At 35.8% G+C, this 15,699-nt stretch overlaps 2 protein-coding genes across 4 annotated transcripts in view; one reads left to right on the top strand and one right to left on the bottom strand.

Annotated features, from left to right (window-relative positions):
- The window catches only part of NUP37 (nucleoporin 37), a 40,603-nt gene extending 27,332 nt beyond the window's left edge, over positions 1 to 13,271 (bottom strand). Inside the window, exons 1-4 of the mRNA XM_019732073.3 lie at positions 13,168 to 13,271; positions 11,732 to 11,947; positions 5,949 to 6,073; positions 2,115 to 2,187 (exon numbers count right to left, since the gene is read on the bottom strand). Coding sequence (XP_019587632.2) covers positions 2,115 to 2,187; positions 5,949 to 6,073; positions 11,732 to 11,887 — 354 coding nt within the window. The 5' untranslated portion in view covers positions 11,888 to 11,947; positions 13,168 to 13,271. The remainder of the gene's footprint in view (positions 1 to 2,114; positions 2,188 to 5,948; positions 6,074 to 11,731; positions 11,948 to 13,167) is intronic.
- PARPBP (PARP1 binding protein) overlaps positions 13,255 to 15,699 on the top strand; it is a 55,169-nt gene continuing 52,724 nt past the window's right edge. For all 3 annotated transcript variants that reach the window (XM_019732082.3, XM_088797211.1, XM_088797209.1), the window contains exon 1: positions 13,255 to 13,393. The gene's annotated coding sequence lies outside the window, so the exon portion shown is untranslated. The remainder of the gene's footprint in view (positions 13,394 to 15,699) is intronic.

Genomic DNA, 15,699 nt, shown 5'->3' with positions numbered 1-15,699 from the left:
TAAATCTTTATAATCGAAATCTTTAAACAGATCTGTCAAACATCAGATTTTTAAACATTTTAATGGATATTGTTTTTGCTTCCCTCGTTCCTTCCAAAAATTTGATTTCAGTATTAAGATTAATAGAGTGGTCCTATTTGAAACTGCTTACTATTTAGAAATATATCAAGAGGAAAAAAAAAGGATTTGATTTAAACATTCTTGTGTAACTTTAATAAACCTAGGTCCTCCATATCATTCTTTAAAACTTATGCCACAGCCTACAAGACAAACTAAATTAATATTAAATATTTAATGTCTATTGTAACTAGCACATTAACTTTTGATGGAGTAAAAAAAAATTTAATTTTATGTGCCATTTGTACACTGGGCTACCACTGGTACCCTTAAATTAGCAAATATATAGTACACTGTATTATTGTACAATTGTATATAGCCCGTTACATATAGCTTAGAGCATATTTTTCACTATTTTCTAAATTATTGGACAGGTTTATAGCTGATTTTTTTTAAGTTTATTGGGGTGATAACTGTTAGTAAAGTTACATATATTTCATAGATTTCAGGTGTACAATTCTGTAATACATCACCTGTATATCACATTACAGTTTATCTGTTTCATAACATTATTCGTTTTTTATTAGAAAGCCAAGAAGGCAATACTGTTCTTATAAAAAACATTATGCAATTTCAATTCAAACTGAGAGTTATTTCTTTTTCCAGCTTTGAGATATAATTGACACAAGTAACAGTGTTAAGTTTAAGATGTACATTCATGTTTTGATACACATATATATTACAAAATGATTACCACCATAGGGTTAGTTAATACCTCCATCACCATTTTGTTTTGTGGTGAGAACACTTAAGATCTACTCTCTTAACACCTTTCAAGCATATAATACGCATTGTTAACTATACTCACCATGCTGTACATTAGCTCTCCAGAACTTGTTCATCTTGAAGTTTGTATCCTTTGATCAACATCTCCCCATTGTCCCCACCCCCATCCCGATAACCACCACTCTACTCCGTAGTTAACTTTTAAATGAGATCACACAGTACAGTTGACCTTTGAACAACATGGAGGTTAGGGGTGCTGATTCCCTGCACAGTCAAAAATCCAGGTATAATTTTTGATTCCCCCAAAACTTAACTACCCTCAGTATCTGCTGGGGGTTTGTTCTAGGACCCCCCACACCCCATGCTGTGGATACCAAAATCCACGAATGCTCAAGTCTTCAGTATCTGCTGGGGGTTCGTTCTAGGACCCCCCACACCCCATGCTGTGGATACCAAAATCCACGAATGCTCAAGTCTTCTATATAAAATGGCATAGATCAATGCATTGACCCACATCCGTGGACTCCCAACAGTGGATCAAAAACAGTACAGGTATTTACTGAAAGAAATGTGTGTATAACAGTGGACCCATGCAAATCTGTATTGTTCAAGGGTCAACTCTATTTGTTCTTTTCTGTCTTATTTTACAGGGCAATTTCTTATACCAATAAAAAAACACATATCTAAGGCTTACTATATACCAAACATTGTTCTAAGTATTTTATACAAATTAGCTCAGTCAATGCTCATAATCCTATGAGGCAGATGCTATGATTATCCCATTTTACCGATAAGGAAATGAGCACAAAGAGATTGGGAAGGTGACCAAAGTCCCACTGTTACTAAAGTGGTGGAGCCGGGCTTCAAACCCACATTGTTGGCTCTTGTGTCCCAGCTCCTAACCAGTTTGTAACCCTGCCTTGTGTGCTATGCTGTACTGATGGTTTGTTTCCTTGAAGTTTGACTCATATTCAAAGTGTGCTCATGTCTATTATAGTCCTACTATACCAACTATGACTTCTTATTTCTCCCTCATTTGCTGTGCCTCCCTAATCCTTGAATTTCATCAAGTGATATCAGATTTATAATCCATAGTCCTTACTAAGAACCTAGATACTACAGCCTAAAATAGAGTCAATGAGACCGTGAATTACATACTTTAAAGATGACCATAAGTTATTCTAAGTTGGGGTAAATCCAATTAAAAAAGCAAAAATAAATATATGTTTTAAAATAAACTATAAATTTATAAATTATACTGTTCAACATACCTTGTATTCATTTTTATCTTGAAGATCTGAAGTAAACACTCTAATTTTCATATCAGCAGCCGAAGTACAAAATCTGGAAGCAAAAGAAACAAAAACAAACCCACTTTCAGCCTCTGTAAGTCAAAGCTCTCCAGCTCCTCTCCTGTCTATCCCCACTCTAGTCACTACAGCTACTTTCATAACTCATAATCATGCTTTCTTTTGGGCAGAAGGGGTATGTGTGGCTGTTGTAAAATATGTTATATAGCCATTACTGAAAGTAAAAGGTACTTAAATTATTTTTTGTGAAAACACACAAAAATTAGTATATTCTGGCTATGTCTCTTCAATAACAAAAGTGTACAATTTTATTACAAATTATGAATTCAATTCTTAACTTTTTCTTAAAAGTATAAAAAATATATTAAAAAAGTATCTTCATTTTAGCTAGGTCAATATTAGATATTAAAAATACTGTTGCACATCTGCCTGAGTCTTTGGCTTCTTCAGTTATCCATTAGCCTTCTTACCTTTTCTATTCCTCTAAATAAATTAAATTAGATGAAAGAAGATAACACTTTTATACCTATAAAAGGTGATATTTTTATATCTACCAAAAACTGGAGTATTATTTGTACTGACCCTAAACTTTGAGATATTTGCTAGTAGTTCATCAATTAAAAAATAAAATGTAAGCAATAAACAACTATTTTTTTAACTTGTTTAACTTAAATCCTAAAATTTTTAGATTCTCAGCATGTCGGATTATAGATGGGGAAGAAATAAACATTGTATTTACAAGTTGACAAGTAACGTTTATTTCCAGTTGTTTTAGGTAAATGAGTATCATACAGATCTAAATTTCTTTAGTTTTCACTACATTAAAGTTAGCCATTTTTTCCTCAACTAATTAATTTATTTAATAAAATTTAAATAACAACAAGTCTCCTAATCTATAGACCTGGATGTGTTGGTAGAGCTCTGCTACCACAGCTCTTTCCATTGACGGGAAGGGTACATGGAGAACCTCAGCAATATATATCTCTTTTGGGCATGTATGCTATATTTCACACATACAAATAAAGGTAAGAAAAACTGAAAAACAAAACTTATTCTACCTAATTGTTTTCCTTTGAATTTGTTCCATTATTGTTTTGGGTATTCATTACTTCCCCACTCAGCGGAGACTCCAGAATAAATGTGCTATATAACATTACTAATGTGAGGGTCTACTAAAGCAGGTTTCCTCACAGTTATGTTCTAAAGAAATCACTTCAAAATCTCTGTTTAAAATCTCATTTCTAAAATAGACAAAGGCTATTTTAGCAGGTGTTAAGAGAAATATCTCAAGCAAAAGGGTTTGTAAAGAAGGTATTAGTAGAAAATGAGGCTAACTTCAGTAAAAACACCAGAGAACAAAGAAATTATAGGGGTCAAAGTATCTTTACTTAAAAAGAAAACTAATGAAAGAATTTTATTAGGATAAAAACAAACAAACCACAAAACTTTATGGGCAGTGCTCTGTTGTTCCACTTTTCTCTAAATGTTTGCTGCTTTAGTTTATACATGTTAAGGGTAATTAAGTTATTCTTAAATTAAACCAGAAAATTTCACAGAGCTGAAGTAAGGTGAACAGTTTATTCTCCATCAAGTGGGTATGAAAAAAGAGTAGCAAGTTTGGGGGGGTGTGGAAAGAGGGAGGAAGGTAGGGAGAGAGAGAACAGAATTTAAGGCAACTAAATGCTAAAGATAAAACATTAGAAAGGGTTTCTTTCTAACTGTAAGATAAAAGTTAATGATGGTAAGAGAGATACAAAGTTACACCTCAGTTATCTTGATTGACCACTATTCAGTATTGAAAAAAATAACATTTACTGTGAAATACTATGAAAAAAAGTAAAGCAAAATAAGAAGTATAAAAATTTACATATAATTTAATCAAAATTGTATAAAATTATTTATGAAAAAAATGGAAAGGGCATTTGATATAGTAAGCACGTATTATTTTTATAATAAAAATACATAAATTATTTGAAAACAAAACTGTGCTGTCAGCTTGTTCTCAAACTATTGTTTTTAAAATTAATAGCTGGTTAATGTTTTGAATTTACTATTTATATTGGCATAATCCCAAAAAGGATTTGAGGCAGCTTATCAAAAGCAACAAAAAAGATGAAACACTACAGCAAATCCATTAAGAGGACAGGAAAACAGGCGCCAAGCAAAACCATGGGAAGAACACGGTTTCTATAGCTATCAAAATCTGCTAGAGAATGCATACTGCTGACTGACTCTTCTTTAGCTCCAGAGTCTGTGAACACTTCCTTTTAATTTAAAAGAAAATGAACAGCACACTGGCTATTAACAATGACATATGTATTTTGACTATTGTGGAGATATTCAAAATTCAGTTAGCTAAAACCTGTTAAAGCTTCTAGAACAAAACATAGCACATCTTCACAATCTCACTGTAGGCAAAAATTCCTTAGATAGGAAATAGAATGCACATGAAAAAATGCTCAACTCATTTCACATCGGGGAGATGTCACTGTGGTACCAAACAGGATGGTTAAAATTAAACACTGACAACAATAAATGTTGGAGAGTAGGTAAAGTGGGTATCCTTACATTATTGGTGGGAATATAAAATGGTAGAACCACTATGGAAATTGGTATTTTTAAAAAATTTTAAACATACATCTACCCTCTGATTCAGTAATTCTACTCCTAAGAGAAATGAAACCATATATTATCCACTAAAAGCTGTATACAGAGATGTTCATAGCAGCGTTAATCATAATAGCTGAAAACTGCAAATTGCCCAGTGTCCATTTATAGGAGAATGGATAAACAAAATGGGGTATATTTCTACAATGTAATGGAATATTCAAAAATAAAAAGAAATGAACCATTGGTATACACAACATGGATGAATCTCAAAAACATTAAGCCAGACACAAAAAATACATTCTGTATCATTCCATTACATGAAGTGGTAGAATAGGCAAAACTCATTTCTGGTAATATAATAGAAACTGAATCAATGGTGGCTTTAGGGAATGGAGTGCAGGGATTGACTAGGAAGGAGCACAAAGAAATCTTTCGGGGTGCAAGAAATGCTGTGTATTACCAGTGAGTGGGTTATACCACAAGTGTATGCATTTGTCAACACTGATCAAACTGTATCCTTAAGAGCTGAGAATTTCACTCTATGTAAATTATCCCTTAATTAAAAAAAATTAGGTTAGCTCAATAAGAGCTAACTATGGTTGGCTAAAGGCTGTTTTTTAAAAGAAGATACTTTTTAGATTTGACATTTGTGGAAACAAGGCTAGTGTTCTGTAACAGACTTTAAATAATCTGACATATTATTGCCCCTGTGAAGAGGGCCTTAGCAGGTAGAGTTTTTTCTCAAAAAAGCAATCATTCTTTTCAAATGCTTTCACAAAAACTGAAGCCCAAGGTTTACCAGAACTACAGCTTTATGTACTGTTAAACATAAAAATGTAAGACTGATTGATAACTCAACCAAATTTATTTTAAGAGTTGTACTTTCAGTAAGTGGTAAACTCAGTGAAAAATCTGTGAAGACTTGAAATGATTCAGATGAATCTCAGGTAAAGAGCTTTGTAGTTAGGCCCAAACATGTGCTCAAGGCATCACTGCCACGGCTACATATTTAAATTACAAATTTAGAATTAAATTAGGAATAATTGCAAATGTTAAAGTATCTTCCACTATCTAGAGTCGGGGAAAATGCAAACAGAGGAAAAAAGTCTCTAACGATAAAAGGCTTTAGATCACTTAAAACTGAGGACATTAATAAATACTGCATTTAATAATTTTAAACTTTACTTGATTACTGGGGGCAACGAATCAAGTCTCGTCTCTGGGCTCCAAGCTATGACGTCGACTCTGACTCCATGGTGAAAGGTTCGTAGTGTTCTATACTGAATTCCTTCAATGTCTGCTTCTTCTTCCTAAACACACATAGTAAATGTTATAATAAGTTAGGAGAACAAACACTACTGTGTATTTCATTATAATGCAGACTTTGTCAGGAGGCCATGTAAGTCCTCACTGAATGTCATCGACAGGTTCTTGAAACCTGTGAACAATGTGTAATGAGCCCAGTTTCACCAGAGGCGAATTGATATAAATAAGAGTTAAGTTCCTATGGCATATTTCTGGTCACAAAAACATCACCAATCTTCTAAAGAAGACTCTAAACATTTCTAATATTAAACAATGAAATAAATATAAGCTATACATACACGTAAGAAAGATTAATAACAAGATAATGATTTTCCAACCCTGCTTATTCCAGTTAAGGGTCCTGGGTGGCAAGAGCCTCTCCCCGCAGCTCAGGGTACAAGATGGGAGCCCACCCTGGACAGGATGCCCTCCCATCACAGGGAGCCACTCACACCATCCTCACTCAGACTGGGACAGTGTATAATATACAACATGGAGGAACCTAACAAATATAATGTCAATAGCAACAAACTATAGAAGGACATAATACAGAATAATTTCATTGACATAAAGTTTTAAAACATGAAAAACATTGATTTGCAACACCTACAGATATGGTTAAATCTATAAAGAAAAGCAAGGAATCACCAACACAAAATTTCAGACGGTTCCCTCTTGGGGATGAGAAGGAAAGGCAGTAAGGGAAGAATACCCAAGGGGGCTTCAAAAAAAATTGCTAATGTTCCATTTCTTAAGCTAAGTAGTAGGTATACAGGGATCTATTTAATTATTCTTTTAATACATATTTTAAAATACATTTTATAAATTTAAAATATGATTTTAAAAACCAATAAATCATGGTTTTGTTATTTAAATCAATACTGTAACTGGGTCTAGAGACGAAAGCAAAAATTATGTGACAAATTTTCCCAAGTAACCTTTTGTATTAAGTGACTATAGTTATCCTTTATAAAAATGTATAGGAATACAAAATATCAGGGAAAAAAAATCTAGAGCAGCTGAAACTTGATATTTAATGGAATAGAATACCTACACGGAATGGAATTATCTGATGGATGGTTTTAAGAATTCCATTCATCTTGAATCTAAATGCAAAGTTTTATACCATATACTTTAATCGAATCTAGTGGATGTGTTGATTTTTCCAGGATAGCCTTTGAGATCTTAGCGAAGTCGCTTCACAAATATATTACATATCTTTCTCTACATAATTCAGATAACCCTTGAAAATAAATTTACATTTCAGGTGAACTTAAGAGTTAACAGCAAAAAATTTTTCTGTAAGTGAAAACAGGATAAAAATGCATTTATCAAGAAAAGAAAAACACTGTCAAATTTTATTACTTCATAATTTGTGTATATAATAACTGTATGGCTAATAGCCAGATGTGCCAAGGCAGCAACCACTAAGCAATTTTAAAATAATGTTAGAAGCCTAATCACAGTTGACTTCATAGTTTGGGTTACATCTATTTTTCCACACTTGACAAATCAATCTTCTAAATATGAAGTTTTTAACCATCAAAACACACATTATTTTGCTACTGTAACAATGGTGTTGACAATTAGGTCCTGTGATTTGTTATCCAAAGTATATATGGAGTTATTGGGTGGTCGTGGGATGAAGAAAACCAGGGACGGTATAGCCTGAGCTTTATGTATTACCAGTGAAACCTTTTTTCCTGGCAGCAATGTCTGCCATTGAGCCAACTAAAAGGCCAGGGTGTGTGTGTGGTATCGGCAGACAAATGCTATTTTGGGTTTAGTTTGGGTGTAGGCAGTATTGTATAGGCAGGAAATTAAGATACTTTGGAAAACTTGCTATAATACAAATCATTATACGAGGCTCCAGCATATTTGAGGTTGGGGTAAAGCCAAGTTGATGAAAGGGCTATTCTAAGGATTTGAAATTGGCAGTCCTTCCCACCCCACCCATTTAAAGCCAAATACAGAATTTTAGTTAGACAAGACTGTAAAGTTTACCTAGTCCACTTCTTTCATCGAATGCTTGAATCTCTAATACCACATCTGAAAAAGGACACTGCACAACCCTCCTCTGAGCACTTTCCGTGAGAGGGAACTGGCTACTTCTTGGGGGAGCTTATTCCAACTGAGGGTAGTTCTCTTTAACATTAAACCAAGATCTTTTTCAATGTAAATTCTACTCATGGCTCTAAATTTTGCTCTCTGGAACCATACAGAGTAAGTCTATTTCAGTGATGGCAAATACTTGGCCATAGCTGATTCCCCCTAGGTGAATACACTCAAAGGAGGAGATTCAGCACCAGTCTTAAAGCAGCAGTTCCACTCCAACAGAACTGAGAAATACTACAAAATATATTTACCACTGAGTCTAATCCCTTTTTTATGTGAGTTTTAAACATTTTAATACCACTGTGAAATATGTCTTTAAATAATTATAATCTCCTTTGAATTATTAATACACTACTGAGAACTGATACCCATTAAACATTACTGTCAATTTACAGAAGATACAGAGCTGTGATGTCCAGTACAGTAGCCACCAGCCAAAGGAGGCTTTTAAGCACTTGCTGTGTGGCCAGTAGTTCAAGCTGAGATGTGTACACTTTATACAGTGCAAACTCCACACCAGACTTCAAAGATTTAGCATAAAAGAATGTATCTCATTAGTATTTTTCTATATTGGTTGTACATAAAATGTTTTGGATATGCTAGATAAAAAAATTAATTTCATAATGTGGTTACTATAATATTTAGATTTGTATTTGTGGCTCGTATTATATTTCTGTTGGATAGCACTGAATTAGCTCCTCTGGCAGCTGAATCACTGCGCTGATTCATGGTGGACATCCAGGTGACTAAAAACCAGAAGTCACAATTCTCCCTTTTAGCTCTAGCAGTCATGATTTTAAGACTTTATGTTCATCTTTATTAAATTCTAGCTTGTTCAAGTGGGCCGTTAATTCACTCTATTACACAATATTTGCATTCTGAGCAGAGACTGGCACACGACATTCAAAAAGAACTGTTAAATGAGTCTGCTATTCAAAGCATTAGGTATTTGTCTCAGCTTCATGTTCTATATAAATTGAATGTACTTGCCTAAATCAAGTGTTTTCACCCAAGTCCCAGCAGAGGACTTGATTCATTATTGATGACCTTTTGAAAGGAAACTTTCATGTTCCCTCTCCCCTTTACACACAGGACTTTTATAAAATTTTCTTACATTTAAACATCTCCTTGAGAGCAACGTCCTTGTTTTTTTTTAGCATACTTATCACCAGTTCCCCGAACCTGATCTGCACTTCAAATGCCTGATACCAATCAATGCTACTTATCATTCGGCTCAAATTTCCATCAGATTCAATTTCTACCATGAGACTCTGAAAAATGCTTTGCTGAAATTCAAATTCACGCAATCGGCAGTGTGTTCCTAAGTCTTAGAATGAGGATTGCCTTTTTGAGAGGAATGTGGGAATCTTTCAATTCACCTTTAGTGTTCTCTGAAGGCAAGTGGGAGGCATGAAATTGGGTGCAATGGAACTTGAAGGTTCTAACATGAAAGAATAAGAACAATGTTTAGTAATGTTAAATTAGGTAAAAAATAACGTCAAAGGGAAGCAGCAATTTATTCTGAACCCCCAAGGGCAAATTATTAGAAATCAATTCTCCTCCGAAAATGTTTGAACCATGGCTTTAATCTGAGCAGCAGCACAGAAGGGGGTTTAAAAATGGGGTCTAGATCTTGTTTTTTCATTTACCAGTTACACAAATTTGTGAACTTCTCTGAAGTAGAATAGAAACGCAATGAGGACAGGAACAGTTGTTTAATCATATCTCCAGTCCATGGCACAGAATATAATTTGTGTTCACTACTTGCCAAATTAATAAAAATCCAACTCTTTCCTTAGGAAGTTTGGGGATAAGACCTACACTGCCAATCTCACAGGTCTGAGGATCAACAGGGAGAATGCATATGCCTACAAACCATAATGGAGCATTACAAATGTTTTTGCTAGTTCTTTTTTCTCATTTTGTCATTTTCCCTCTTTTGCTCCAACTTCTCTCGTTCTGCTACCCATCACCTCTGCCATACCTTTTTCCTAATTTTTTTTTCCTTGTTGACTTTCTCAATATTTCTTAGCTGAATGTAAAACTAGAGACACACCTAATGTTTTTTCAGTATTTTTGAATACAATTCTATGTTCACAGCCATTAATTTAAAAAGTAATGAAGTAAACAGTTTCAACTACAGGGGGCTGCTTTATTCTCTTGTAGGTTCTTTTGTAGAAAAACACACATTTTCAAGTGTTTTATCATTTCTCTTAATCATGTGACTTTTTATGATCCTAACCTGGTAGTCCAGCTGAAGTCAGTCTAAGAGTCAGATTTAGCCTAAAAGCTAGAAATTCCTAACCCAACCCTAAAAGACAATGTGGAATAATTTCTACTCAGAAACCAACAAACTGAAGCCTTTTATTCATACTTTCCCCTTAGGATAAATATGCATGCAGTCTAATTTTGTATAACTTTAGACATTTATTGTAAAGTGCTAAATTACATTTATGATGTCAAAACATTGAAAGATACTGAATTGCCTCCTAAATAAAGAGGAAATATTATTTACAATGTTTATATCACTCTAGTGAGATAAAGTTATTTTAAATCTTTGAAAATTGGTCACTCTCAAATTACCTCATTGATTAACCTTAATTTGAGAAATACTGTGCTACGAATAACATTCTGGTAAAAGATTAATCAGCGATTCCTGATAGTTGAGCCCTTATTGTTCAGTCTCTCTTACATGTAGAACTGCTTTCTTGTCAGAAAACATGGATGTGCTCACCACAAAGCAATCTTAAGTTTGGTGATTAAATATGGGTCTGTGCCTGTGTGTCACTGTTGACCAAATCAATGACAGCTAAAACATGTATTAAGAGTGCCAGATGCCTTCCACGAACTTTACACGTACTAATTCATTACATTCTCAAAAACCCAATTATTTTCCTCATTTTTATAGAAGAGAGGTTAAGTACATGCTGACCGTCATATATCTATTAAGAGGTAAAGCCAGACAGGAGTAAAAACATAGGCATTTTGACAGCAGAGTTCACTGTCTTAATGACTATGCTAAACTCCCTGTTCAATTAATATGATTCCATACTTTGTATACTCTAGATGTATGCTTTAGGTGGATGAAAAGTATGAGAGCATATTAATAGGAAAGAAGGAAATCATGAGTTACAAAATCTCCTGGAGGATCTTTTTTTAGACTCTCAACATTAGTTTGTTTCCTTCTCAAAGTGGGATGTAGAAAAATTGGATTAAATAATTAATTAGATCTACTTTAATTGGTGTTTTCCCTATATACTAATAGTCAGTTAATCACAACCTTCAATTGTGAAAATATTCCATTTCTAATCATGAGGCAAACAAGAAATGTTATATTCTTCTTTTTCACTATTTAATGTTTACACGAATCTCAGGCATATATTACTGAGAATGTCTTTCTCTGTAGTTCTTCATGTCTGTCTTTTTTTTTTTTTAACATTCAAACTTAATATATTTTCCAAGTTTTGGAAAATTTTACTAAAGTTTGTATAACCTTTCTTATCAGTGAAATAGTGTCACTGTGATTCTCTGTAGTTTTGTACACTAACCTGAAAGTTACATATGCCAATGACCACGTAATTATTGCCACCATATGCAATTAGGTTTCCTGAATCCCCACTCTCAAAGGGATTAAATTCTACCACATGCACGTAATCTTCACAATCCACAGTGTAGGCAGCATTTCTTGTGGCATCTTGCTTCATCTTGTATGTCAAATCTTGAGCAGTTGTAAAAACAGCCTTCTACTGCACAAGGTCACGAAACTGTGGATTACAGCACAGATACAGTTGGATAGAAACCAGCAACATGTTACTCTTTCAGCAAACGAATCAAAATAAGAACAGGGTATTGCAAATTCCAAAGACAGCTCAAAAAGTTAATGTATTTATTTACTTTGTGAATTTTACCTGCAGCATAAATCACCATAATTTTGTTTAGACTGTCTAAAAGAGTACATGAAGGTGAAATCACTTTAATACTAGATATATTTATAAATAATTAATGATAGTTAACATTGACAGAGCACTAACTGCAGGTGCCATGTTACGCATTTTACTGACATTGTCACACCAAATATTTGCATAAACCTAAGAGGGAGGTACTACCAATGGTTCCTATTTTATAGATGAAGAAATCAAGATGAAGTACATTAACTAGTTTGCCAAGCTCATAAGACAACCCAGAATTTGAAAACTTTACTATGTGCTGGACACCAGTGCTAGAGCTCTTGACCTTGAAGGAGCTCACAATCCAGGGATAAGTTAAGGTTCAGTGTGAAAGTTCTACAACATTGGCAGATACAAAATACAGGATCTGGAAGGAGTGCCAAAATGTGTAATATAAAAATAATATTCATAAAACCAGGCACGAAAGTCAACTAACCTATAGTGGTCTGGTGTGCACTCTGGAAGTAGCACTCCCAGATGAGATTTACCGATTCTAAAGAGTTGTGTTGTTGTTTTTAATTGGATGCAGTGGTCCTGAAAAGTTGGGCTCGGCAACAAACATTATGAAGTGCCTGATGAGTATTTACTGAGATTCAGATGAGCCCCACCTCTGGGTGCCTATAAACTAGTATTCTCGCAAGTGGGCGTCCTGGACACAACATTTGTTAAGGGTGACCAGCAGGTGAGATGCCCTCAGAGGCACAGTGGTATGGGAAGTGCAAAAGATTCGATGTTAGGATATTCGGTCCCCTACTGCCCATTAAAGTAGTGCCCAATCTCACTACATGATCAGGGTCTCGCAGTACAGGGCGGGCTGCACTCGCCCCTCTAAAACGGGAAGGGTAGAGGAGGGAGGGAATAAAAGAAGTTACTGCAAAGAGCCCCGACGCCTCTCCCAGGGTCAGGCAGGCCCCGTGAGACCCCGTTACCACCTCCCCGAGCCCGAGGTCGGAGGGAAGAGGGGTGGAGAACCGCCCGGGGAGCTTGAGGCATTCGGTAGCGAAGCGGCGCGACCCCTTGGGCTCCTTGATACGCACCAGAGGAAACCGGGAAGCGGCCAGAGGGTAGCGGGTCTCCACCCAGGGTTCCCGCGGCTCGCGTCGATTCGGCTTCCGGGTCAGAGGGCGGGCGCGGCGATTGGCTCCCAGACGCTCCCGCGAGATTTAAAATGTAACCCGGGAGTATTCGAACTGTAGAGAGACTGCAGCTGGGCGGCGCCTTACTTCTGTTGGATTTGCACCTCCAGCTTCTCCCCCGAGCCAGGTGAGTCTCGCCTTTCCTTACCCTCCTGTCACACGTTAAGTGGCGATTCAGGCCGCCAGTTTTCCGGTGACAGCCAGGCGTCATGTGACCGTTTAGGGTATTATTTGTGCCGCGGCTTCGCTCTTTAGCCTGACTGGGTCTGGGTGTGTTGAACCGAGTTTGCCGTGTCTAGTAATGAGTGGAGCTGAAGACTGAGGCCCTCAGTGCCCTACTTAGATTCATTAGGCAGGAAGCCAGGGTCCCACTCCCAAAGCATAGGCAGACTCCAATTCGCTCCATTCGTCCTTTCCCTTTTATGTTCTCTCAGGGGACATTTAGGGCACACATTCTGACAATGATAACGGTAGCAGCAACGACTGCTATTTTTTTATTGAGTACTTACTGAGTGCAGGCGCTAGGTGGATTATTTACTTGTCTCACTGACGTCTCATGATTTTATGAAGTAGGAGATATCCTCCCCTTTTTTGTACATGAAGACATAAATACTCATCAGAGATTTTAAATACCGAAAGGCATACAGCTAATAAATGGGAGACCCTGGATGTGGACCCTCGTCTGTCTGACTCAAAAGTGTAGTTCTTTTAATCATCTCACACTGCTTCCCCAGTGGTGATTTCCTGTTTTTCAATTTTTGGCCTAGTACAGCTTCTAATCCAGTTTTTTAGAACAAGAGTAATGATGGCTGCCGCCTTCTATTGTTTTTGTGTAGTGCAGCCTGACACTCAGAGTGCATGTTCATTCTCATTGACTCCTTGAAACTGGCTGGAAGGTATTATTCCTGTTTTCTCTTTGATGATACCTCTACCTAGGCAGTCAGGTGTGAAGCTTATTGACTAGGCTCGCACAGCTAGCTAGCTACTGGAAGAGCTGAGACTAGAGCAGGGTTGGCAAATCCTGGGCACTGCCTGTTTTTGAATAGCCATTTCCCTTGCTAAGAATGGGTTTTACATGTTTAAATGGTTGGGGGAAAAGAAAGATCTAAAGAAGAAGAATATTTTGTGACGTGTGAAAAAGTGTGGAAATTATATGAAATTCAAATTTCCGTTTTTATTAAGTTTTGTTGAGCTCATTTGTTTATGTGTTGTCCGTGGACACTGCAAGGTCAAGTTGAGTAGTTGTGACAGAGGCTATGGCCTGTACTCCTCAAATATTTACTATTTGGCACTTTCCCAAAAGTGTGCTGACTCCTGGATGAGATGTTTGGCTTTTATGTGTGCCAGGCACTGTTCTAAAAGCTTGTCTTATATTTGTGTCATTTACTTTTCACAAAACCCTGTGAGATAGGAACTGTTAATATTTTCATTTTCAGTGCAAAGAAGCTGCGGCAGGGAGAAGTGACATAACTTGGTAAAGATCTTACAACTAGAAAGTGGAGCCAGGATTTAGAACAGTCTAATTCCAGATTAGTCTTCATTCTTAGCAATCTGAACTCACAGTACCTTTAAATAATACCAGTGAATAATTTACTACTAAAGGTTTATTTTAGACAAATTGATCACATCACCGAAGCTTTTTTTTTCTTAGGAGAGCTAGGGGGATATTTTGAAGAGAAATATAATTCTTAGCTATTTACTAGGATTTGTATTTATATAGATACTTTAATATACATTCTTATAATTGTATTTTTAAGTGACATCGCTAATTATGTCTATGAATTACTATTCTGTAAATGGCATATGCCCATTTTCTTTTTTTTTAAATGCCCCCCTCTTTTTTATCACATAAACCCAAGATACACAGTAAATATATGGGATTTTGTTTATGCCACATAAAAAAAGAAGAAAAAAAATCACAGAAAGAGTAAGTAAATGGGATGTGTATGGTAAAATGCCCAAAATAAGATAATGATCTGTGAATATGTTGGAGACTTGGATATTTAAAGTAGGAAGAAAACCCCAAACTTTTAGGCATCTCTGTAAACTCAGAGAAAGGAATTGAATGCCTTACATAGGCTTAGGTATGTAAAACCTTGGAACTATATCCAGTTATTTAAAAAGGCTTTTGTCTATCAGGAGAAGTTAGGTAGCATAGTGATTAAAGAGCACAGCTTAGGGAGTTAGGCAGGCATCTTGGGTTTAGGTCTGTTTGACCATTTGCTAGCTGAGTGATATGGGGCATCACTTTCTTTAGATGTAAAATGGGGATAATAATAGACCTTCCTCACAGGACTCTTGTGAAGATTGAATGAGGTAATAAATCTTAAGCTCTTAAAAAGGATTTGGCGCCAAGAAAGCTCCTAAATTACCTATTCTGTTGGTTATCTATTGCTGTATAACCACCCCAAAACTTAGCGGCATTAAAACAAC

Source organism: Rhinolophus sinicus, chromosome 1 (genome assembly GCF_057876585.1).
Source record: "Rhinolophus sinicus isolate RSI-liver-muscle chromosome 1, RSI-T2T, whole genome shotgun sequence".
Classification (NCBI taxonomy): domain Eukaryota; kingdom Metazoa; phylum Chordata; class Mammalia; order Chiroptera; family Rhinolophidae; genus Rhinolophus; species Rhinolophus sinicus.
Note: the sequence above shows the minus strand (reverse complement) of the source record. Positions and strands in the feature narration are given on the sequence as shown.